Source organism: Centrocercus urophasianus, unplaced genomic scaffold (assembly GCF_019232065.1).
Source record: "Centrocercus urophasianus isolate 14NV4802_14NV808 unplaced genomic scaffold, USGS_Curo_1.0 seq_18, whole genome shotgun sequence".
NCBI classification, from domain to species: Eukaryota; Metazoa; Chordata; class Aves; order Galliformes; family Phasianidae; genus Centrocercus; species Centrocercus urophasianus.
This window is the reverse complement of record NW_024884733.1, coordinates 6,259,236-6,285,266: the sequence shown is the minus strand read 5'-3', so window position 1 is coordinate 6,285,266 and position 26,031 is coordinate 6,259,236. Positions and strand designations below refer to the sequence as shown.

The following is a 26,031-nucleotide window of genomic DNA, read 5'->3' as shown; positions in this document are numbered from 1 at the left end:
AGCACTGATTGATTCCTACCTGCTGGGGAGTGCTCCCAGGGTTGTTCCCTGCTCTGGTTCTGGCTGATGGGCAGACTTGCAGTGTGCACATCGCTTTCCCTTTGTGCAGCGATGGCAGACTTTGTGGTGCCTCTCCAAACTTGTATTAAAAAGCACTGCGGCTCTTTGGGTACTTACTGAGAGCTGTCTATGCCAAAGTTGGCCGGTGATTTGCTGTCACTGTAGTAGGATCTCCAAGAGGCAGCTCTCTGAGAGAGGCCAAGAGGGATTATGATTCTTTTTCTTCCCTTCATGTTTGAATTGGCAAATACAAAGGGAGAAGGGAGCCTGTGGCCAGCTCCAGAGCTGGCAGCTCCAACTTTGGGAGCGCAAATGATTGGAAGCATCAGATAGGATGCTGGTTATTGTTCTTGTGGTGCCTTATTCCAGCGTTGTGTGCAGCAGATTGATGTTGCAGGGCTTACAAATTACAGCGCTGGTACTCTACTCAGTATGAATTCTGGAACACCTACATAAACCTCCAGTTTGCTTCCTGCTGTTTTCTGTTTCTCCACAGCAGGCCTTGATGGGGAGGTAGCAGAAATAAAACACTTCAGGTGTTAATGGCTGAATTGATCCAAAGACAGAATGACAGCATCCAATTTAAACCATGCTGCTGCCTCTTCCATTGTGCCTTTGGTGACTTTCCAAGCTGGGAAATGCTCTTTGCAGTCATATGTGCCAAATAGTTTCTTTTGGAGTTGTATTGAGCTTTCAGTCCATCTTATATCTGTTTGGCTCTGAAACAAATAGGCCACCGTGGTCCGGTGGGTGGATGTGTGCCTGAGAGCAGGCTGACAGCTCGCACTTGTGCTGCTTGCAGCTGTCTTGTTGCTGGCATTTTCTGCCCTTTCCATCATACTTGGAAGAGGTGATTTATCTTTGGCTAATTAATAGAGATGTGTTGCTGAGATAGCTTAAGAATAGGAAGCTTTTATTGTCAGTATAGTTCCAGCTGTTACATTTTGCCTTGCAGAAATTTCTCTGTGGTAGGGATTTCCCTGGCTTACTGGCTTTTCCAGAGGAGCTTAAGAGAAGAGCAGAATGGAGAACAGCATGGTGATATCTATTGCATTTTGATTTTTTTTTTTTATCCTTCTGCTGTGCCCAATCATTCACCAGCCACTGCCATATTAAACCAATCCGTCATCAGTGCACTAGTGATTTTTCTTGGCCATTGTTCTATTCATTTGTAACGCTGGCTCTGAATAGCACTGTCAGAAAGGACTTCCCCACCCAGTAGTCTGTGGAGCAATTTAGAGCAATGCTTGGTGGATAAGGGTGTGTGTATGTCTCTTAAAGCCCAGAGTTTTGTATTTGGAGGCTGTAAAATCCCTCATAAAAGCCCATTAGTTCTGCTGCATGCCTCTGAGTGCAGTTATGAAATTAAACTCTTGTTCCCATTGTATTAGCCTAAAATAAACACAGATTTTTGCTCACTAGAGTTGCAGAGATTCATTTTCACTTGTTCAAGTTCTGTATTAACTGCTTAAAGTATTTGGTATCCGGGACAGCATTTGACTTTGCTCAAGGTGAAACAGGGTCTGTACAAAAAAACCCCAAAAGCCGAAAACAAAACCCACAAATGGAACAAACAAATTAAAAAACAAACACACAAAGAAAACATCACTGAAGTTTGGGAATGGTTGTTACCGCTTTGCTGCTCTGTAGCTGTGTGTTTCAAAGGGAATTAAGTTGCTGCCATATGCTCAGCACAGAGCACTTTTTTCATGTCTGTGATGCTTCTCCATTCTGAAGCCTTCTAAAAGGGAAAAAGTATTTGGCTCCAGCTCTTTATCCAGGCAAAACTATCTCAGCACTTAAGCAGTGCAGACCTTTAATAAGACGTGCAAGTAAGGTAAGATGGAAACACTCAGTCCATTGAACTCGTGTGTCAGCCATCCTTGCAGCTGAGTAGCGGTTATATTCATTGGATCCTCCACAGAGAGTTAATGAGAAGATCTCACCAGAGGGTCTGGAATTTGGATGTGATCAGGACATGGTGCACGTGAGAGCCTTTCCTGTTAGAGTTACCCATTCATTGCTCTGAGCACTGATCTCTACAAAGATACTGCCTCTTGCAGAGAAGTTTGAAGTTCTTTGCTTTAATGATACCTTGTGTCAGCAAATTACAACAGGTGGCAAAACATACAAAGAAAATATTTGCTCACTTATGTGTCTTCCTTGCAATAACCATTCTATTGTACTTTTCTCATAATCTTTCTTGCTTTCTGAATAATATTTGCTTAGTAAGTCTCTTATGAAATTCTTCTCTTCAATCAGTCTATCAGATTCTGATCTCTACCCCAGTTTCAGTCTCTTTATTAAGAGGTGGTGGCTTCAGTGCTGCATAGTGTGCTCTAAACTGAAGTGATAGCACTGCTGTTACTCAACTGTTTGCATTAGTAGTTCTTCCTTGCAGTCAAATGTCTCATCAGTGATGTTTATTTTGTTTATGAAAGCTGTGAGCTGTTTTGAAGTCCCCACTGAACTCTTCCATGGAAGCTGAAGTGTTTCCTCAAGGAGTGTCTAGCACAACCCTTCCATGAGAAGTCTGTTTCCTTCTGTATTGTACTTGGCATTTGTTGCAGTAAACCGTCTCTGCTGTTGCACTGCCCAGCAACCTCACTTGGATGAGTCTTTCTGAAGTTCCCTGGCTTCCTCTTGGACAACATAAATATTCATTTGTTGAAGATACTGCTGCCTACTGTTCATCTTCCAGGCCTTTAATTAAATGCTCCAGTGTCTGTATGTGTTCATTAATTATAAATTAATTTTCTCTCGGAGTATAAATAATTCTGTGGGTTAAAGATAGACTGAATGTTTTCCTAATACACAAATCAGAACCATGGAAGCTGAAGCATTTAGTCACAAATGCCATTTATCTAAGAGACCCAATGGTTCCAGAGGCCGTTTTTCCGACACGTTTTCATTTGCTGAGGAGTCTTGCACAACGACTTGAGGAAACCAATGTTTTGACCGGGCAGAGCAATGTGCTTTGGGTTACTCAGGCAACGTGGGTGGTGTTTGCCTTGCCTTGAAAGAGAGGACTGGACAGGGAAGTGTCTTTCCCCAGACAGATGTGCTCTGCCAGCTGGCATCTTGAACGAGTGCATGGGTGGTTGGAGATGGGAAGTAACATTATGGTCCCTTGAAGTATTGCACTGTTTAACCTTCTGTTGTAATTAAAGTTTGCCATTCACACAAACGCCATTTCTTATCACGTTGCCAGTTCTTGAGCCTCGCCAAGATGTAGTTCACCTTGTGACTTAGTTGTCCTCTGAAAGAGGGAAGAAATTTAAACAGTTCAAGTGAGACGTGCTTTCTTCAGCCACGCTGATGGCGTTCAAAGACTGTACGATAATCTTTGCAATACGTTGTGAATTAAAATTATTTTTTCGGGGAAAATCTACCTAAATCCACTGTTTTCCTAGATAGCCCTTCCAAGAGTGCTGGTAAGACCTTATTGTATGGGAGTGCTAGTCTGAGGGCAGTGACAAGCTGAAGGGATGCTGTCAGCACAGCTGTCTTGAATCCTCAGACTCCTTCCTCTCCAGTGGGTCTCATGCAAACTTGAACTATTTTTCTCTTCTAGCATCACTACACTTTTAAGATATTCTTATTTCCAGTTCAGTCTGAGTCCACTGCTGAGGTGGTGGTTATTTTATGAGACATGGATGCAGTGAACTCCTCCCAGCTCAGTTTTCAAGGCACTGTTATGTGATTGTGTCCTTTGTCTTACTGAATGTTTTTAGTGTGTAAACTGCATGTGAGATCTCCTCTCAGGAGGCTTTGGCTCTTATACTACAGCTGTGTATCAGCAATCTTCACTGCTGGAGAGCTGTTAAGAGGCCAAGAAAACTTTCTCCTTTATGGAAAATATGCTGTGCCAAAAATGAAGACCTCTGGTTGAACCGACAGAAGGTCCTGCCTGCATTCAGCTGTAGGATCAGTCTGGTTTCCTGCCTTCAAATTGGATTTTATGCAGAGTGTATGGCTCAGTGACATCAGCTTTTGGATTCATCTGTTGCTGCTTCCCAGGGCGACCATTTAGGTTTCTTATTCGTCCGAAGCTAATACTCTAGTCTTTGTGTAGGATTGCACGCATTTAACGTGCTGCCTTACCTTTGTAAACTTTGCTTTCTTTGTATTAAAAGTAGCTGAAGCAGGAGGCTATTTCTCATTGATGCAGACTGGCACAGCTGCATGCTGGGCCTCAGGCCACTGAATCCTACGTCTGCTGAAGGAGAATCTCCTGAGCCCAGGGGTCTGTCAATGGGAGCAGCCCACGTGCCTCGTCTGCTGTATTCCTTACGGCTTTTCTGAAGGGAAACGTACAGGAAGTAACTTAGTTTCATAGTAGGTGAAAAGCCATAAGAATTGAAGGCTGTTCCCTTTTTCTACTTCTAGTTTTCAATTTAGAAATACAGTATGGACTTGCTGTTTACTTTGTACAAGGTCACTCAAAACCTGAGTCGGCATTTTGCTGATTTCCCAGGCTCTGCAAATATCAAGGTCAGGTTAGGCTTTTATTAGTTTCTCGGAGTAATCTGTGCTTCCTTTCTTGTTGTGTTTTATGTGTGTTTTTACATGCCCGTTAAAGTGTGTGATTTGTGGATCTGAGCTGGCAGCATTATGTAAGCTCACATCTTCCCTAGCTCACACTGCTTTTGCAGTGTTTCTTTCAGAAATGTAAGTAAAAGCAGCAAAAGCACAAGTGGGGAAGTAACTGTTGAAACTTCTGGTTAAGCCAAATAGAAGTTTGCACTTGGAAGCTGAGTTTCAGTTTATGAATGAAAGACTCAACTCTTCTTAGTAAGCAGAAAGCAGGAAAGGTGACCAAGTGCGCTGCTACGAGTAAATAGGCTTAGTTCCATTGCAGTTAAGTCAAGATGCATCCCTCAAGTAAAATGTAAGGGAAGTTCTGCCTCACTTAATTTAGATCTACCAGTGTCAGAGAGAAATCTTATGAAGGTTATTCACTGAGAAATTTGAAATTAAGTCCTTGTTTGTGTCATATGCTCACTGTGAAAAAGCCATTCAAGGAGCTCACAAGACAGACACTGCATGGAAATCTGGGCTGCAAAAAAGCAGAATCATCAGGTCTTTTGTTTGCAGCAGATGCCCAAAATGCTCATCTTTTGGTGGTGTTTGCACAAGGAGTTGAGGCCATTTTGGGAGCACACCCCAGCCCTTTCGGGATGCTGAGTGCTGTGACCACGGTTTGGTCTCTCTGAGAATTAAGTGGTGTTGCTGCTTTGCAGGAGGGCCTTTTTGGAAGCCAGATATAGATCATATATGTGCGCAAGTTTCTGGAAGAGGAAACTGTCTTGAAGAATTACCAATATTGACCATTAATCTTGTGTTGTTAACGCTTAAAGATTAAAGAGCACAGATAAGCAATCGATGGGTTTCTTATAAATACTGGGTCTCATTTCTCTTTTGAAGACTTTGTGCTGTGTAATGCATCTACAGGCCCCTCAGCTCACAAATCAGCAATAAGATCTCAAGCATTTTCAGTGAGCTTGGAGTTGCTTTGTATTCTCACCAACTCAGTAGCCTTAAACTTTGGTCTCATGTTTGTAATAATTTAAAAAATAGTTCCGAAATCTTCTGAAGCCTGTTATTGTTTTGCCTGGAGGTAATGAGACTGTGGGTGCTAATGAATGTCATTAGGTTGATAGGTTCTGCTTGCGTTGTGCTATTTTGGGTTGGTACATTTTTGCCTGGACCTTGTTTAAATCTGGCTTTCAATTAGAGCTTCAGTAGAGAACAAGCCTTTTTCATTAAAGTAGCCAGCAGTACAATGCAATAGTTAATTCCTCATTTACACCTCTCTTGTACTCTGAGTTTAATCTTCATTTTCTTTAAAATAAACTGCAGAAAGATGAGGCTGTGCTTCATTCGTATTCATAATTAAACACTAATGTGATTGTGATCTAATAGCTGCAAAAGGAGCATGATACATTTGGGACGCTGAATGGAGGTCGAATATAAGGAGCTCAAATATAATGTGTTTACATTACATTCTTGAAACACAGTTGAATCACTCAAGGAACCTTAAACTCTGCATTTTTCCTCTTTTGTGGAGGTGTTGTTACTCCTTATAAAAATAATTTCTGCAGGATGGTGGAAACATGGACTAGCCTAGAGTTCTTGCAAGCACAGCGGTGATGTCACTTGATACTGTCCTTTACAGAAATGGATTGCAAGTGCTGGGAAAAAAGAAAATCATCACAAAGGGTTGATAAGGCTTGTGATATTTCAAATGGGAAGGCAATAGCAAATCCAGACAGTTTAAGGGGATAATCTTCACCAAACTTGCTTTAAAAGAACAAAACAAACCACATGCCACTGACAAAAAAACCCAAACCTGAAAACTGTATTTCAAGAGTGCTGTTCAGTGCATCACAGGACAAATGATTTGAGAAAGGCATAGAACTTCTGTGGGGCAGCATCAGAGCTGAAAATGGTTCACGCCTCAGTGACACCAAGCTTAAATTGGCTGCAGCCAAAAGGAGGATGTAGGTGCTGCAAGAATGTTTCTGCAAAACAGTTCTGCTGCAAATGAGAGCATGCATTCTTTGATCTTTGTTGGGCCTCCTCCAAGAGGAGAAGGAAAATGTCTTTTATAATAAGCAAATAATGTCTTGATTATTTTTTTTAAAGGAAGTCAGTTGTGTTGATGATGCAAGATACACATGACTGCTAGGAACCAGTCTGAGATAACCAATTCTTTCCAGTTTGGTTGCTGATAAGCTAATGAACAGGCAACTTCTACTATGACAAATGCGTGGTTTTGGTTTGTGTCGTGCAGAGAGCTGTTGTGTAGGTAGCAATGTAAGTGTTAGGTTTCCTCCCCAACTGTTCTCTGAAGTTATCCAGGAAATGAGTTTTAATTCTGAAAGCTCTATTGTTGTTAGTGCTGCTACTGAAATGTTATCTTGTTTCTTCAAACGATAAAATCCTGGGCTTGAGGTCTTCCTGCTGAAGGAAGGAGCACTTGCACAGAACAGTCAGTTGTGCAACTCCTTTCTTACTTCTACTTTTCATTTTATTCTTTTGCCACAAAGGGAAAAAGTCCAGGACTCACAGGGCTGAAGGCTGAGATTTATTTAAGTAGTTTGAAAAGAAGGGGAATCGTGGTTTGAGTATCACAAATGGAGATGGCTAAGGTGTACTTTGAGAAACACTAAATGTTTTTGTTCTGTGAACTGAAGATCTGCACACGCTTGCATCAGAATTTGTAGGCCATTATTAAATGTAGTGACAATTGAGCAACATCCAATAAGTGCTTTTAAATTGGCAATCCTGAATAAACTGAAGCCTAGCAGAATTGGCAGCAAGGATGTGGGGCCAGTCCTTAGGTTTCTTATTCTTGGAATAAGAGGAGAATTCCAGACAAATATAACCGTGCACCTGATTAAATAGCTGGAAATGAAGAAGGGGAGGGTCTTGGTAATAGCAACACAGTTACTTAAACCAGTCTTGGCCCAGCTAATGGAAAGCTTCTGGAAGCTAGAGAGGGAAGTGGGGTCAGCTGGAGGGGAAAAAAAGAAAAAAAGCTTTAAATCAAATTAATCTAATCTCATCATATGATAAAGGTCTTTTGGTGTTATGTGATGTGATGCCAGCTTTTTATGAAGAACCTTGAAAAAATACTGAAATTAAGTATTTAAAAAAAAAAAAAAAAGCTTCCAGTTTCAGAGTTCTTAATGTAACAGAAAGGTTGGAAATAGTTTATTGCAAAGAAGTTTGTGGGCTGTGAGCAGTGTGATGTGGTTGCACGTTTGCTCCCATATAGCAGCCTGGGAAGAAATGAGCTGGTACGTAGCCATTAGTTTTTAGCCACTGAAGAAACTCAAAATAAGAATAAATAAACAAAAAAAAAAAAAAACCAAACCATCAGACTAATGGTAAACCGTGAGATAACTAAGTATTTAAACAAAATATTGGTGTAAGTGCTAGTTTCCAGATCGTAGTGATGGATCGAAGTGGTTGTGGATGAGTGAATGCTTTTGGAAGCACAAACTGTAGAGATTGCTGGAGCTGTGACTGTGAAATATGCCTGGTGAAGGTGATCTCAGTAGGTTGCACTTGGTAGCTCTTCTCTGTATGGCTCCCAGATGCAGTGTGTGTTTCTTTTCTTCCCTCCAATACATCTTCCGTGTTGTTAGAGAGTAGTTATTTTATCAGGGATGTGGTTGGGTTTTTTGGGATTGGCTTTAAAAAATAAAAATAAAAAAAAGAGGCTGTGTGTGGGAACTGGGAAGAAGAAAATGAATATTTCAGGTAGAGGAATCTCAAAGATTCTTCCTTATAAAGTAGTATTCATGGCGTAATTATGTAGGAAAAGTGAGTTCTACTGACAGTTACTTTGCTGTTGGCCAGAATGTTTCCTTCATTGTGAGGCTCTCTTCTCCTTAGTCCCTCTGGCTGCTGCATTTTCAAATCTTCTCAGATGTATGTATATATGCTGCAGGCTGTCTTCTGGCTCTCTTCCTGTAACTTTTCCAGCTAATTTGCAGTTCACTCCCTCTTTGGGGCCGTGTAGGGATGTCAGTTGACTTGTGTAATTTGACAGCAGCACCATTGGAAGTTCTCAGGCTTGTGTCTTTCTGTGTGTCCCTGAAATAAGAAGTGACAGTCAATTTGAAGTGTTTTTCTTATTGTGCTGTCTGTTCTGGAATCTTCTCGTATCACAGCATGAACTTTTATAAAACCTGTTCCTCTCTGTGCATCAGGCCAGTTTTGCACTGAAGATGTTGACGAATGTCAGCTGCAGCCCAACGCTTGTCAGAACGGAGGTACCTGCACCAACCACAATGGAGGCTATGCCTGTGTCTGTGTGAATGGCTGGAGTGGGGATGACTGCAGTAAGAACATTGATGACTGCTTCACGGCCTCCTGTGCTAATGGATCCACTTGCATTGATCGAGTGGCTTCGTTTTCTTGCATTTGTCCAGAAGGAAAGGCAGGTAAGGATGGGAAACCTTTGTAGCTCTTGTGCTAAAAGAAAAATACTTCGTAACTCTGAAGTTTGTGCATGTACTTAAAATGGTGTATTTATTTTTATGTGTTTTACGATCAAAAGACAAAAGGAAGTATGTACTGTCCACGAGCAAAGACTTCTTAAATATCTGCAGCTAGGAACAAAGGACTATTTGTATTAAGCTGAAAGAGTTTTACAGTTTATATTGTAAGGAAATGTTTTCAGCTCCCAGAATAATCATCACTCTTGTTAAGAGAGAAGAGCTAGTTAACTGCTCCCAGGAGGTGACTTCAGTAGTAGTAAGCAACTGCAGCACTCCAGGAGGCTGAAGAGACCTCTGAAGTCACAGTCTGTGTTTAAATATGATGTTCCATAAGTGCGTAGTGAAAACTCTGGTAGTTGAAGCCTGAGTTGAGCTCTGTAAGACTCTGGATGTGGGAGTCTCTGTTTGAAATACCAAGATGGGTAATTTAATTGTGTAATATATGGTCTGGCTGCTGTATCTCACTTTTTTTTTTTGAACGAACGCCTGTATGCTTCTCTAGGTCTTCTGTGCCACTTGGATGATGCATGTGTTAGCAATCCATGCCAGAAAGGAGCCCTGTGTGATACCAATCCTGTGAATGGACACTATATCTGCACCTGTCCTCAAGGCCATAAGGGAGCAGACTGCACTGAGGATGTGGATGAATGTGCAATGGGTAAGTTTCTCTTTTCTGTTGGTGAGTATGATAACCAGGGGTCAGTTTCTTTTTTTAATAAACTAATGTAGGAAGAAGTATGCATGTTTTGTCATAGCTTCTCAATGCAAGTGAGACTCTTTTCCTGCTTTCCCTTTTCTGTTTCAGCATCTTTAGATGAGTTCTAAATCTTGTGTGGGACTCATGGCAATGTGCTGAGTTGGGGTAGCTGTCCGTGCTTGAACCTTTTAGCTTCTGTAATATGGAAGACAGTGAGGTGATGGACTTAACCATTTTTCATTGAGCGGCAGGGTTAGAGCTCTGTGTGAGGAGCACGCACAGGGACAGTGGTTAAGCTGGCAGTGACCTGCAGGGTGCAACAGAAGTACCTCAGTTTCCAGGGGGGGCTATTGCAGATTCCCTTGCAGCAGAAATAAATGAAGGCTTTGGCACCAGCGTATGAGCATATGAGTGCTTTCTGAGACTAGTGATTGCATGGGCTTTTAGTACTTCTCTTATATCACCCTGTTGTGTTTTGAGAATTAGCTGGACTTTCACAAACTTGCTGACAGTTTTGTGTGTGCTAGTTTATGTACTGGAGCGTGCTGCAAGAGGGGAACGCCTAACCAGTATGAAAGTATTGGAAAGAGGCATTTCTTTGAATTTAATTCCTCAGTCTGCCTTGTATAAAAGGGCTGTTCCTTTCTGAAAATATATGAAGGGCAAATTTGGTTTTGTGGCTCTGGTGATACATTGACAGCCTCAGGAAAGAGGTAAATCAAAAAGATGGTCTAGAGATAAGGCCTTCAAAGCATCACTAGTTCTCTAATCCTTGACACCCAGTGCCCTATTTTTAACAACTGTTATTATTAATAAGGACTTGTGGTAATGATGGTAACCTTTCTTTTTGCCTCTGACAGCAATTAACTGCTGCATGTTCTCTTCAGTCACACTAGCCTTTCCTCATAGCAGTGAACAGTCCTTTCCCCTGTATTACTTGTCAGGAAGGAATGACCACTGAAAAAGACCATGACTAATAAAGGATTCTGTGGCTTTTCTGGTCAGAGGAAAGGTTTTGCCACACGCGCCTATCTTTCTTGCAGCAAACAGCAATCCGTGTGAACACGCTGGGAAATGTGTGAACACAGAAGGCTCTTTTCACTGCGAGTGTTTGAAGGGATACACAGGACCTCGCTGTGAAATGGACATCAACGAGTGCCATTCTAATCCGTGCCAAAACGATGCCACCTGTCTGGATAAAATTGGAGGATTCACGTGTCTCTGTATGCCAGGTGAGGGGAGATTCTAACTAGGAAGGGGCTTCCAGAAATGTGGAAAAAAATCAGGAGGAACAGAGGGAAGATTGCCAACTCCGCTGAGGTGGAACACAAAATTGCAGTGGGGTGAGGCTAAATGAAACACTGAGAGTGCTTTCTGTGGTGGCTCCAGCCAGGCGGACTTGGCATTTGTGTGGGGAGGCAGAAAACAATTAAAGGACTGAGAGAGAAACCAATCTCTACATCCGTGAGGAAAGGTAGTCTGCCACCCTGGAGTATGTGAATGTGTTTGTTGCTATGCTCAGTAAAATGTGGGTGCAGAAACTTATGTTTATGGAAGCAAAGGAGGTGCAAACTTTAAGAGTCATTGTATTTTGAGATGTGCATATGATGTTTCTGGATGAAATTGTTGTTTTTTGTATTTTTCCTTCTTAAAATGCTCCCACATAATGCAGGCTTCCTTTTGACCTGAAAAAAATGTGCTAAAAAAGTTAGTTGAGATTATGCTTGTCCAAAATTAACACATCCAGCATACCAGTGACCTATGTAGTCTGCTATTTTGCTTTCTGAAAGGAAGTGGTAATAAAGCGTGCATGTTGCCAGCTGGGCAGTTGTGTAAAGTATAACGAAAAGATTGTGACCCCTGCAGGTGATCATTTAATACCACGAAAACCAGAATAAATTTTTATTCAGATCAAATCTGCTCTGAAAGGTGGGACTCTAGTCCCAGTTATTTTACCCCTCTTAGTATTTTTCTTTTATTCTGTCATTTGTTTAACTTGAGGCTTTTTTAGCTATTTGCTGTGATTGTTTCATTATGTTTTACCTTACGTGGGTGCATACTCAAATTGATGCCCTTCCAAGGAGGTAAAACATGGTCCCTTCTCATCAAATAAAGGAAAACACTGGCTGTAAATACAACACAGAATTCTTCCATTACGGAGTTGCAGACACTCAACATCCATTTCCACCTCTGGTGAAAATGTACCAGAAAACATACCTCTTCCCTCATAGTTTCTGTCCAAACAGCAAATTTTACTGCAACAGAACTAGCTTTAATCTTTCAACACTAATAAAAGAAGCAGTTACACTGGTGGGGATGCTTTTAAAAGCCTTCAGTCAAATCTTATATTATTTTTAATAGGTTTTAAAGGTGTTCACTGTGAGGAAGATATTGATGAGTGTCTAAGCAATCCCTGTGTGAACAATGGAGAGTGTCTTGATAAAGTAAACCGGTTCCTCTGTGTCTGTCCTCCTGGTGAGTACTTCTGGAAGCTTTTCCTGCTTCACCTTACCAAGAATTCATTAGATAACCAGTGAAAGGCTGCAGGCAGTGTTTCTTCGGAGTTTCTGTAGTCGTGGTACAGCATCTGTTTGAGTTTATTGCAGTCGCTGGTAAGTTGGAGTAGGGTATGTTTTGTTTGGCAGTGTGATCGTGCCTGTAGCTGCTAAGTGTTGAGAAATGGTTGGATGTCTCACCTTAAAGAGTTGAATGCAGCAAGAGCATACATTGTTGTGAATATCTCAGTGACAGTAGTTAAGTAATTCTAAACACATTATAAAATCAGAGTGTCTGCATGCCTTTTTTTTTAATAGGTTTTTAGGCAGAAGCCATATTTCCATCAGTATAGCTTATGTTGCTTGCATGAGGAAGAAGGCAGGTTGGGTCTCCACTTTATTAGAATGGAAAAACAAATGCTGAGCTGGAGGATCAGTGTTAGCTACAAAGTAAGCATCCCTTATCTTCCTGGTGGCTCGCAAGAAGTTTTGACACCGGAAGATACTCACCAAAAGCCTGTTTTGCATTCCTTCTCATAGAGTAATGATGTTCTAGCTCATATTCCATTCTTCCTTTGGTACCTTCCTATAAGAAACATTCCTGGAATTTTGATTTTTTTTGTTTCTTTAAGTGCCTAAGAATCTGCATTGTGTGACATAACCTGTTGATAGTTTGCCTCTTTCAAAAAGTATGTAGAAAGATACAGTGCTGTATTACATCACATTCCCTGCTGCTGCAGTAATTCCAATCTGAAGGCTCTAATAAAGTATGCATTAGTGTTTAATTTTCAGTTAGTTGTCTTGATTACTGGAAGGTTTTCATTCATGGCCTCTCAGTTTTAAAGGCAGGCTGCTGGTCGGTAGCAGCCACTGCTTGTGCTCCATTTGCTTTATTTCTGTTTGACTTGGCCATCTCTGTTTTCACACTGAGGCTTCGCTGACCTGGGGAATAGAAACTGTTTTGATTGGGGGGTTGAATGAAGAAACCAGGGCGTGGTGTGTATGTTTAATGGTGCACTTGAGTTTAGATTGAAGCTTACGTTTGGGTGGTTTTAAGGATTTGCTACTAAATCATTCCTGATAATACAGTTGTTTGGTTTTAAATGCTTCAAATTGCCTCTGAATTTTCACTGTCGTTCTGCCTTTCAGGATTCAGTGGTGCAGTGTGTCAGATTGATATAGATGACTGCTCTAGCACACCGTGCCTCAATGGAGCCAAGTGCATCGACCATCCCAATGGCTATGAGTGCCAGTGTGCCACAGGTTAGTCGTGTTCAGAGCCTCTGGACTGAAGATTGCACGTAACCTAGATGCAAAAAGCAGCGTTCAAAGCAGTGTCAGTGTTTTCTTTCTTTGAAACACTTCTTGTTTGCTTTGTAGCTTTATCTGCTTCTTTGCGGCAGAGAACAGAATTAAGTGTAGAAACCTTTTCACTTGTGACAGCAGTGAGTTCACAGTTGCTGAGATTTCTGGCTTTCCTCTTTCAGCCCCAACCCTTGTTTTCCAAAAGGTGACATCTGCTTCTGTATTGACTATGGTGTTCTTGAATAGAAAAACACCAGTGTGAAGCCTTATGTCTGTGGCTTTCTTCTTACAAGTTGGATTGTATAGTATACAGTTGAAGAACAAGAGGTGGACAGAGCAGTACTACTTTTCTGATTGATTACCTGCTTGAGGCTATTTTATGACAAAACTGAAAGGCAGAAGTACTGTAAAAATTGTGCCCACTAGAAGAAATGTCACACAGTAGCAGCCTACAGTCATGTAATTTAAGTGATTTGTCAAGCATCGTACAGAAACTTTGACAGCTGTGGATGGAGCTGTTTTTAATGCACTGAATTCCTTTGCTGCTTGATCAGTTGCACGTTTAGAAGCGTCAGGTTTAATTGCACTGTTTTCTTGTCTTTCAGCCACTGGGAGTGATGTAGATGTATTTTTACCTGTAGGTTTTTTACATTTGGTCAAATTTGAGGATGTAAGGAGTTCAAAGCTGTTGCACCTTAATACTCAGCGAGGAACAACTTTTGGTTGCTTTCAGTTAATGCTAAGTGGAATTGTTCATGATGCAGATTCAGACTGACCAGGCATGGAATGTGTTGGCTTTAGCTCTTCCATTATGGAAGTAGCTGAAAATTCCTGGACTGCCTCTGTACTGGAAATGTTTTGTCAGCTTGGTCAGATTTATGCACAATTTTTCTTATTTTGAATCATTCCAGTAATCAGGTTGTTCAGGCAAATTCATTTGACTTCAGTGATTTATTCTGCCCTGTACAGAATACAGCTGAAATCAGCCTAGAACCTCCTTCCTGCTCTTTTCACACACAGCCTTACCCAGACTCCATGAAGAAACAACATGTTGGAAGTAGGGTCTAAAGTAGTTCTAATCAGGAGAGGAACAGTTATTGCCAGATATTTTTTTTTGTATGTGTCACACGATAGAATAATTTGACAGAAGGAGAAAAAGCTCAAGTCCTTGCCAAACTTGGAGTCCACCCTAGAAGGTCCTTCTCATGGGGGTCTGGTTGCTTTCATTCCCTGAGAGTGCAGAGATAAAATATTAATTCATTGCAGAGCTTATTGCAGAGTTTGGGATCGTGTAGTGTCTGACAGTGCGGAGAGCTGTGTTTTGCCAAACTTGCTCTGAATTTGGGTTTTGAACTACTGGGAGCCGTCTCAGTACAGAGATCCTCTTTACTAGATGAGAAAGGAAGGCTGCTACTACTGTGATGGCACGTAGTTCATGGAGCATTTTCAAGGAACAGCCTGGAAGCAACCAAATGGATATGTGACTTCAGCAGCAGCTCTTAGTAAATTGGTTTGTGCTTTGACTGAAGATGGAAGAAGGGCTCTGTACTGGGGCTATTTTCTGTCCTCTCTGAGGAGTTATTTCCGTATTCAGATTTTGTTTTGTTTTTTTTTTCCTAATCTAACTCTGTCTACAAAGAGGGAGAGGAAGTTGTACATCATTAAGGTATGTTGTTCAGTTAAAAGATTGAGAAATATGCCTGGTCTTAAAGTAGTTCAGCTGAGCTACAGTAGGAGAAAAATCTTTTTTGTTATTTTTAAACAAATGTATGCTAAGTATAATATTTAATATTGACAGCCTTCTAAGACTGAAATATGAAATTCATCATTGGGTCAGGTCAGTTATTGGAAAATCATGTTTGAATGTGTTCTTGCTTTATTAATCTCATAATATGAGTGATGTATGTTCCCTGAATGCTATTCGCCAGCTGCAGAACTGATTGAAAACTGCAAAATGTTTGGCCGAATGCTGTACAGATAGCTCTATTTACTGCTTGCTTTTTGTCTTTTCTTTCCCTTCTGGCATTATTCCACTTCTCCTTCCCAGTGGTAGATCCTGGCTTTTCTTTTTCTTGAGTTGTCTTAGGTCTTTCCTCTTTTCCTTCCCTCTATCCCGTCTTTTTTTTTTTTTTGCCACTGTTCGTTCTCTTATGGGTTTGGTTTTCTTCCTTCCCTAACATCTTTTTATATCCATCTCTCTAACTAGCTTCCCTTCCCTCTCCCCACCTACTTCCACACCCATTCATCCATGCATACGTTCGCAGAACTTGGAAATGTTAGCCGTCACCTGGTATGTTTGACCAGAGAACTAGCCACAAACCTGTATGAAAAATGGGGAGCCTGTTATCCACTTGTTGTGCTCAGGTGAGAATCACTCTTCAGCTGTTGAAATTCCCTGCAGCTTGGTTTGTATCAGTCTCCAGTTAATGTCTGAAATTTGAAGTTCTGCCTTCCTTATCTCCACCTGCTGGAAGGCAGCGTGAGCTGTGGCTTTAAAACATCATCTGTGAGATCCATTTATTTAAATAGTCCCTGTTTCATATAGCCCTGTTTCATCATGGAAAACAGGGCTCTTGAGGGAGTTGTTTGCTGTTCTTATCTTCCTGATTTTTTTTATTTTGTTTTTTTTTTAGCCCTTCTCATGAACAAATTCTGTCTGCTCTTGCTCAGGATGTTTCCCAGCTGAAGCAGAATGAAACAGGCCAAACTAATGCTTGTTTCATTGCTCCTAACTGAAGAGGAGATTGCATGCAGTCTTTCATGAATTTGCAGTTGGTGTTTGATTGGAGTTATTGAAAAGTTTTCCAATGAGAGGAACAGGAGACTTTTCAATAAACAGAGCTGCAGAAACTGTGGCATGAGCCAAGAGAGTCCCCTTGGGAAGGTTTCTGCAGCATCTTTGCAGTAATTTCATGTATTGAAAAAGTCAAATTTCCAGTGCTGTGTAGAGGAAATAATGACAGGAGAGACCCTTCAGGTAGTTTATATTGATGCAAGTAAATATTTTGTGGAGGTGTATGTTTTTCTCTCACTGCTACTCTTCTGAATATAATGAAGGTAATGCTTCTGATGCCAGGATTCTCCTTGTGAGGTGTTGTTCTGTGAGCAGTGGAAAAGTCAGTTGTTTTTCAGGGCTGGAAAATGGCCAGCAGTTGAGGTGCTCAGTTACCCCTGGTGTTCTGCCCACCAGTTTGCTAATGTCTGTAGTATGACACTTCCCGTGCATTCTATCCACTGCAGCACTGTACCAGTTAATTACGGTCATTGGCCATTTTTCCCTAGGTTTTACTGGTGTTTTGTGTGAGGAGAACATCAACAACTGTGATCCTGATCCTTGCCACCATGGTGAATGTCAAGATGGAATCGATTCATACACGTGTATATGCAGTCCTGGCTACATGGGTGCCATATGCAGTGAGCAGATCAATGAATGCCACAGCAATCCTTGCCTCCATCAAGGGCGCTGCATTGACTTGGTGAACGGCTACCAATGCAACTGTTTGCTGGGCACTTCAGGTACATAAGGGACAAGCAGAAGGATTGGATTGTAATAGGATTCAAGATTTAATTATTTCTTACTTCTCCTCTGGTGCGTGCTGTATTTGTATGTAGGATAAGTTTACTGTAAAAAGCCTAAAGCAACTCTCACCTTCACGTTAATTTTGGTTGCTGCGTTTTCCTGTGTCTGTGTGAACTGAGTAGCTCACACATGTACTGCAGATAGTCTTGGAAGAGCTTACCTGCTCTTTAAACCCCAAAGATTCAGTCAGGTACATTGGCTGAAAAAAAAATAGGTATGTTGTTCTAAATGCCTTACTATTTTGTTTTAGGTTGCCTATGTAACTTTGTAGCAGGTGGGGTTCTTAATTTTCCTCTTTCCGGGGAATGGTTTTGTTGTTCATCTTGCTAAGATTTGATCTCCTTATTCCTTTAATTTATCTTTTTTCCAGGAGTGAACTGTGAGAATAACTTTGATGACTGTGCAAGTAACCCGTGTGTTCACGGGGACTGCATTGATGGCATTAATCGCTACAACTGTGCTTGCAAACCTGGATTTACAGGTAAATTCAGCTACCTGATAGCTTTAGGTTGTTTTGGTGATAGTTATCCTGTTAGCTAAGGAAGTTGTTCTCTGCGTACTGATTGCGAGGGACTCTGTTAATATCTCAGTAGATCCTTCTGATCTTTGAATCGCAGTGTCTTACATTACAGCGAGTTACACCAAGTGGAGATATGGTCTGATCTGTGCTGTGAGATGCCATTCTAGTTAGGTAATTACGTCTAATTCATGGTTCTCGGTTTTATAACAAATAAAACCATGTGACTTTGGTTTATTATTCACAGCTTCTTTCCAGGAGCACAGACTGTGAACAATGTAGACAGGTGTTGGATTAGGTTGTGCCTTGGGCTTGGACCACGACTAATATTTCTCTTTCAGCAAAAGCAAAGCATGAAGTCAGTGTTGTAATGAACTGCTTTCCGCTTAGAAGCTTCCAACTCGATAACCCACTTTTTGCCATGCTTCTATTTCATGATGTGATCTGTGCTGTCTCCTCTTCTAAATTGTGTAAAATCGTAAAAAAAACAAGACTGAAAAAAGAAGCTTTTATGTGCTTTTAAATCCATGCTCAGATCTGTACGTCTGCATCAGGACTGGCTGGTTCTGATGACTACAGCACATCTCAGCACTGTTTATAATGGACTTAATACGTTTTGAGGCACGTGGGATAGCATGCTCATAAAATAATTGTTGTAAGGCAGTTGGTACCATTTGTAGCAGTTTTCTCATGTCTGTTTACTGTTTATTACTGAATGATTCTAATTAGGACTGATCTGAAATGCATTAGAAGCAGTACTAAGAGGTTTCATGTGTTTTTTGTGTTTCTCTTGGCATCTTTTTAAACTTCTAAAGCTTCTTTCTGCCATTGACTCTGTCACGGTGATGTTCTTGTGTCCATAGCAGTGATCATTCTTGCCTTTGGTCTCCCTCATTGTCATACTATGTTTGTTATCCTACTGGATTTCTTACTGTTATCTGCTGAAACAATTCAGAGATGTGATGAATTGACCCGTTCTTGTATTTAAAGAGCTGGCCTGCTGGGCTCTTGATACTTTGTGCTTTCTATACGTTAAAAATATTTTTCAACTTCGCTACTCATTCAGCTTAGCTTTGCAGTCTCACTCATTCTTATGGTCAATATTTGCAGGATTTAGCAATTCTGGCACAAACTGTGAAGAGAGGAGGCAAAACAGGGTACGGTGTTATTTAGAGTTCCTTTTACGCAATTAACCACAAGGCCTATATTTGCTGCAGACAGTATGGCAGTATGGGTTGTGCAGAGGGTAGGTACTTTTAGCACAGAAGAGAAAGGCTTTGACAAGTGGAGCTCAAGAGGTTTGTTCCAAATACAATACAGTTGAGTGATTTTGGCTTTCCAAAAATGAAACTGAATGTTGATTACTGATTTTTTTTTTTCAATGCAGCTCCGTTGAGATTCTTGAGTGGTTTGTAAATACTTGTTGAGCATAGGTGTTGTTTTCCAGGTTCAGAAACACTCTGTGTCTTCAGTTAAAGCCACTTAAACATGCAAGATCTGCACCTCTGCTTCAGCTTTACAGAGTTGTCTCAACCACATGATCTTACAGACCTGCAGGACAAATGTTCTTGAAAGAAATACGTCTTAATAAGGAATGTTTTGGTTGGGTTTGTATTTTTTAGGCCCACGTTGTAATGTGGATATTGACGAATGTGCATCCAGCCCCTGTAATAATGGTGGAACATGTATAAATGAAGTCAATGGCTTTCGGTGTGTGTGCCCTGAAGGTTACCATCATCCTCACTGTCAGTCGCAGGCAGATGGCTGTCTTAGTAATCCCTGTGTACATGGCAACTGCACGCACGTTGTTAGTGGGTGAGTCCTTACTGTAGCATCAAATGTATCTACTGCCTTTTATACTTTCTTCCCTGCCCCCACCACCCTGAGTTCTGCCTTGATTAGAGATTTCTGAATTTTAATTCCTCATATTACTTCTTTGCTGGCCGTGAAATAATCCCAGTAAGGTGCAGACTTTTATTCTCTAGCTGCCTTTTGTGCTGTTTCAGCATGAGTTTTTTCTACCCTCTGTGGGCACCATTGAAAGGGAGAGTTCAGTAATTCAATCTAATAGAGTGAATGCAATTAAAATAAAGAAATAGTTCCAAATAAAATTGTTGAAAAACAGCGCATACTTATTTCATTAAAGTCTAAAGCATTGAGTGTGGAGGGTGTGTTTGTGACTAGAGCTGTTATTGCTAACCAAATACTCTGCATGAAGGAACAAGCAGATAACTCAAACTAGGAGGCAGAGCAGTTTTGGAAGATCAGGTGGAGAAATTTTGGTGTAAAAACCAATCATAGGGGATATTGTATAAAGGTGGTACTTCAAGGCTTGGAAGAGAAGATCAGGATGAAAAGTCAAGAAGAAGGTAAAAATGAGTTTATGCCCTCCATCTCAGTCATCTGCTTTTAGGGAAAAAGTTGATGGCTGGTGTTTTATTTATTTGTTCTAAACAAGGCATCCTGTTTTAAAGTTGGTACATTGATGGAATGCAGTTGACTGTTTCCTCTAGCAGCTTTCTCAAGATAAGGAGATGTATTGTTGAGCAGTGGTTGTCTTAGAGCAGCATATCCAAGGCAGATTTAATCAGCTTTAGTCACACTGTTGCATGCCTGTGAGAAGAAAAGAAAGCTTTTTCTGGCCATTCTGATGGGAGCAGTTGTTGCTGAATCATCCCATCCAGGAAGACCAAATGCTGACTTTGTGAGCCTTGAATCAAGACCTCTTTTTGTTAGGGATGAATCCATGGTGAATGAATGACACGGGCTTTGGGAGCACAGGGGCTGTGGAGCTGACAAGTGGAGGGAGGGACAGGACCATAGTTATGAAACTGTCCAGTTGGCCCAGAGGTAGTAGTGGCTTCCATGCATGTTGTGTCCTGGAAGGTGTTGTCAGCACTTGGCAAGGAAGGGTTCTGCCACTGCTGTAGGACAGGATTCAGCACTTTTTGAGCTGACAGGATGGCTGCCTTTATGTCAGGTTCAGCCTTCACGTAAAGTTGAAAAATAAAATTGTTCATCACTGGTCACCTGTGTTCTTGTTTATGCCTGTGTGCACCTTATGCTTGGTGTGAGATAAAGTAAGTATTGTCTACGTGATGGGGAAGGAGGCCAGCGTACATTTTGTGTGACTGGAGTCCAGGGTGATTCAGTAAGTCTTTGGGTCTATGTCATATGGGTGGAGAGCTGCTTCAGATTTTGAAACATGATGCAGTACATTGCTGCTGCTTCCAACCACCTGTTTTCATTTGTAACCATTACTTTGTTTTAAATTAGTCTATTCATCTTCGAAACCTACTTTTCTTCTCCACTTTCTATAATTTTTTTTTTTTTTAATGTGTTGAGATGGACTTATCAAAGCAGAAGCATGTTGCTGTCTAAGTGCTTTGTGGAAACTGTTAGCAGGAGGGAAGTGTGTTTTTTAAGGGTGGTTTATTTTCAGTTTTTTGGAGTGAAGAGGAATTATTCCAAAATGTTCTCTCATTCGTGTTGCTCTTCCCTTTGAAGGTACAAATGTGTCTGTGACCCAGGCTGGGTAGGAGATTACTGTTCAACAGAAGGGAACGAATGTAAATCAAACCCATGCCAAAATGGAGGAACTTGTGAGGATCTGCTGAATGGATATAGATGTACCTGCAAGAAAGGATTCAAAGGTGAAAATTCATAGAGAGTGTTGTTCTTTTCACTTCATTGCACTTTTAATGGCATTTTAATATTTTCATTAAACTTTTTGGAAATAGGAATTGAGAAGGAAAATGCCATGGTTATATAAAGTTGAATTACAGTTGAACATAGATGTGGTACAACTGCACAGAATTTTTAAGCTTTTTAAGATTGTACTTAAGCCTTGTTTGAACCTACGAAGAAATGTCCTAATTGCAATTTACTTTGTAAGAAAGTTAAACTGATCTATACAGTCTATGTAAATGCACTGGGATCTGAAGAGACATTATTGGAAGTTTGGTGCCATCCAAATGACATCAGTTTTCTTAAGTGTAGAAGCAATTCAATGGGGACATAAGGTTATTTGGAAGGATAATTCTTCCTTGAAGATATCAAAGCACAGAAAAAGCACTTAAAAGAGAGAAAATATTCATAATACAGTAATTGTTGCCAGAAAGCATCCAGGCTTGCAGTGGAGTGGATGAGTTCTTATTCCACAAAATATGTATGTTGCACAGGCAAAAACATCTCATGTAATGTGCAGCTCATCTGAAAGTGATGAGATAATCTTTTAAAGAAAAAGTTATGCTTGGTAGTGGCACTGTCTAAAAATTTTGCCTAGTGGATAAATAGATTGAGTTCTTTTAACGGTAGCTTTACAAAAACTTCGTAAGAAAGAAGGAAATGCTAGAACTTTGGTAGTGTAAGCGTAACATAAAGCAAGAAGAGGAGCAAATAAAAAGATGTAATCAGAATAGCAGCAGGAAAAGGTGCTGAAGAGTACTAAAGCAGTAGTAGCTGCATATTTATGCCTTTCTCACTTAATGTGTCTCTGCAAGCAGGCTTGAAGACTTCATCTTCCATAGGCTGAGATTATACAGCCTTTGGCTTCCTCACATCCCTCTATGGCTCAGTGCAGTAGGTTTGTCTTCCAGTCACTGCCCTCAAATTAACTTAGTTGGGATTACCATGTCTATCTGCTGAGCTTACGAGGAGTATTCTGATCTTTCTACTGCTAAGATTTGTCAAATATGGAAATGTCATCCACTGCTGTGTAGGACAGTGATGCAAGTTGCCATCTTTTTTTTTTCATTCTTCTGAAAAAACTCTTAGCTCTATATTCTCCTGTTTTCTCCCCTTCTGCACTCCAGGTGTGAACTGCCAGGTAGTGGTTGCACCGTGTTCCCCTGACCCTTGTGAGAACTCGGGAATTTGCCAAGAATCTCCTGATTCTGAAGGCTACACCTGCCAGTGTGCCCCTGGCTGGGAAGGTAATGTGCCTGGGAACGTACAGTACTTCCAACGCTCAGTAGTGTTGGCATCGAGCCTTTTGACCACTGACATGAGGAAAGATCTTACTTCTGCACTCTCTGTTTTTCAGGGGAGAGATGTACCGTGGATATTGATGAATGTCTCTCAAAGCCCTGCAAAAATCACGCTTTGTGTCATAATATTCAAGGCAGTTACCTGTGTGAATGCCGTCCAGGCTTCACTGGAGGAGACTGTGACAGTAACATTGATGACTGCCTGTCTAGTGAGTATTAGAGAATTGTTCTGTTTTCCCCTTTTACATAGAAATAATTCTGCTTTGCTCTTCAACAGGTACTCAAAAGTTCCTTTGTAAGTTCTTACCAAGAAGGGAAAAAAGAAAACACAAACCAACAACCTCAAAACCTCAGCCTTGTAATACTTGCATGTGTAAGGCAGGCAAAATCCATTACGTTTAGCTGCTAAAAATGTATTCTAGCTGATGATAGGAGTTATTTTCAGATTTTTAACTTGAAGTGATCCTTATTTCTGTACTTTACTAAGGAACACTGAATGAATAATTGTGTTTCCCTGAAATTTTAATTCATAAAGTAACATTGCAGACTTTATCTGTATTTCAAAGGTAAGCTTGTTTGAGGTGTGGTGGGAATCTGAGACAGCAGCAGTCCTTGAAATATATTTGTCTGACATTAATACTCTGGAAAGAGTGGATCCTGTTGCTGTTCCAGTTAAGCCATATCTGGAAGCAAATTAAGCAGCAGGAAGGCACTGTATTCCAGAACAGAGATCAGCTGCAGGAGGGTAAGCTGTACAGTGATGACGCCTGAAGTTGTTTAAGAGAGCATTTGTTCATTTCATGGCCTTAACAGTGCTGTTTACAAGGGAAACCAAGCACATATTGGGTGCTTGTTCTTTTTGGCATTTTCTGTATCATCATCAGATAAAATGAGTCTCCTGAAAAGTGTCCTGTGTTTAAAAGCTTGTCTGATATTATTGTGAAGTGCTTTATCAAACCTTGTTCACCACGTTGTATTTTTTTAACTGGCTGCCTCTTGGAAAAAAAAAAATGCAATGGACAAAAAAGAATAATTCTAGCTTTTATTGGAATAGACTAAAAACAAACCAAAATCTTACAGGCTTTAGATATGCATTTAGAAAGTCATGTTTTGCATTGAAAGAAATTTACATTTGTGACTTCTGTAGAGAAGGATTCAAACAAGCCCGTGAGTAAAAGTTACCGTGAGAGAGCCCCAAAGCAACACCGTTGGAAGAATTTCTAACACATCTGGCTTAGCCTGAGCTTTTCCTTGCCTCTTTCTGAAGAAACAGAGTACAAAAAGTGGCACTGGTGCATTGATCCAAAGCTTTATTTACTGAAGCCAACGAAGATGTGGCTCAGTTTTATATGGGTGTTTTATGTGGATATCTGAAGATGCAAACATTTTAAGTGTTCAGTCTTTCTTGAACAGCTGGAAAATCTCTGAGTTGAGATTGATCCAGTGCTGTCTGTTATGTAGCACACCCATGAGGTCGAAGAGGAATTTCAGATTACTGCTGCAGCTGATTTCATTTAGCATAACAAAAACCTTCCATGGCTTGAGCCAAGTGTCTTTAATCTATGAAGCAAATAAACCCTCCAATAACAAGAACTTATTGAAAAGTTGATACTCTAGTCTCCTTTCTCTGTAGTAAATGTGTGGCACGGAACATTAATTTTGGCTTCAGTCATAAGTGGCTGGCTGCCACAGACACAACATGTTACAGCTGCCAGGGGTCTTGCTTTGAGCATGCTTTTTCTCTGCAGTAGTCAGATGACCTTTAAATGAATGCAGGTGTCAGTCTTACAACAAAAATTTTTATCATGTGAGCATATTTCTCAGTCAGTAAGTGAGCTTTAATTACCTTTCTCATCTGTTTTCTTCATTTACCAGTGAACAGAATGATCTTGTACTTGTGTTGAACTGCAGATCTTCGGCTGAGTTTATTTGCACTTTAAAGTTTGTATTTAGTAGTACTTGAGGATAGTCTTAGATCACAAAAACTGCTCAGTAACCTTTTTATTTTTCTCCCTCTTCCCCATTCCCCTCTCTGCCTTTACATATGCAAGTTCTTGGACTAGGGAAGCCTGACTAGAAAAGAAAACTGGCTTCAGAGGCAGAATCTGACATAGGATTGTTGTTCTTAAAGTGGAAGGAGCAAAGTAGGAAGAAACTACTGAGAGATGGCAAATTGGTGCTTGTGGAAATAAAAGGAATGCAGCAGCAGGGAGTAGCTGAGCCCAAAAAAATACAGGCAATGCACAACTAAAAAGGTTTTGGTTGCAATGAAGAAAATGCTAAGAATTGTTGGGGTGAGGAGCAATCAGGGTTGAGTATGAAATTTGGGCTTTTCCACCAGCCTTTCCTCTGTCTGCCTTTGATACTGGGAAGGATGCCAAGTGCTTAATTATGCAGAAGTACTCATACATATACTAATTTCCACACACACATTTGATTTGACTGGATTACTTGCATGCTTAGAATTAATCACACAAGTTCTCCCATGCATTGAGGAGTGTCCTGACATGTGCTGAGGAGTGTCTGTACAAACAAGGGAGAAGAAAGGGTTAGTGAACTGTTTGTATTTTCTTATTGGTAGGCATTTGGCAAAAGAGCAGAGCTTGAACTTTAAAATGAGAGGCTTTGGGGCTGGTTTTGTTGCTTTTGGTTCAACAAATCCTGGGAGAGAAATGTGTAGGCCCTGAAGTTTTGTCCTGATCCACACCTTGAGAATTCAGTATTGGCAGAGCTTTTTGGTTCTCTTCCATGAAGTGTCTCAGAAAAACTTGTATTTACCCTCTGGACAGTGTCATACATTTTTTTCTGAAGATGACTACCATAGGCCTGGGTTTTTACTGTTACCCATTTTAACACTAAGTTAATGCTTCTGTCTTAGATCCCTGCCAAAATGGGGCTTCGTGTGTGGATGGGATAAACTCTTTCTCATGCATCTGCCTACCTGGATTTCATGGAGATAAATGTCAAACAGATACCAATGAATGTCTGAGTGAACCGTGCAGGAACGGAGGCACATGCACCCACTATGTCAACAGCTATACATGCAAGTGTCAGCCTGGATTTGAGGGAACCAACTGTGAGAACAACATCGATGAATGCACAGAGAGGTGAGGAAACTTCACAGTGCTGCTGCTAGAAAGCCTGAGCTGAGTTATTAACTGCAAATGATGGAAAGCTAGAAAGCTACGGGGAGGCAACCAGGAGGAGAACTGAATCCACTAATTTTGTACTGGAAATGTTTAATTTTTCAGGAGACCTTTTAATGCTCAAAAACTGGATGTGAGTTAGCAGTGCTGATATTAAAAGCTGAAATGATTTTAAGGAGGAGGTAGGGAACTGAGTTAAAATGCTCAATAGCTCATCCCTGATGAGTTG

The 26,031-nt window shown here is 40.8% G+C and overlaps 1 protein-coding gene across 1 annotated transcript in view; it reads left to right on the top strand.

The window, feature by feature from the left end:
• NOTCH2 (notch receptor 2) overlaps window positions 1-26,031 on the top strand; it is an 80,395-nt gene that overhangs the window by 29,654 nt on the left and 24,710 nt on the right. The window contains exons 6-17 of the mRNA XM_042819448.1: window positions 8,784-9,017; window positions 9,577-9,732; window positions 10,815-11,003; window positions 12,133-12,246; window positions 13,416-13,529; window positions 16,854-17,087; window positions 17,522-17,632; window positions 19,291-19,483; window positions 21,176-21,321; window positions 22,483-22,602; window positions 22,713-22,865; window positions 25,535-25,763. Coding sequence (XP_042675382.1) covers window positions 8,784-9,017; window positions 9,577-9,732; window positions 10,815-11,003; window positions 12,133-12,246; window positions 13,416-13,529; window positions 16,854-17,087; window positions 17,522-17,632; window positions 19,291-19,483; window positions 21,176-21,321; window positions 22,483-22,602; window positions 22,713-22,865; window positions 25,535-25,763 — 1,993 coding nt within the window. The remainder of the gene's footprint in view (window positions 1-8,783; window positions 9,018-9,576; window positions 9,733-10,814; window positions 11,004-12,132; window positions 12,247-13,415; window positions 13,530-16,853; window positions 17,088-17,521; window positions 17,633-19,290; window positions 19,484-21,175; window positions 21,322-22,482; window positions 22,603-22,712; window positions 22,866-25,534; window positions 25,764-26,031) is intronic.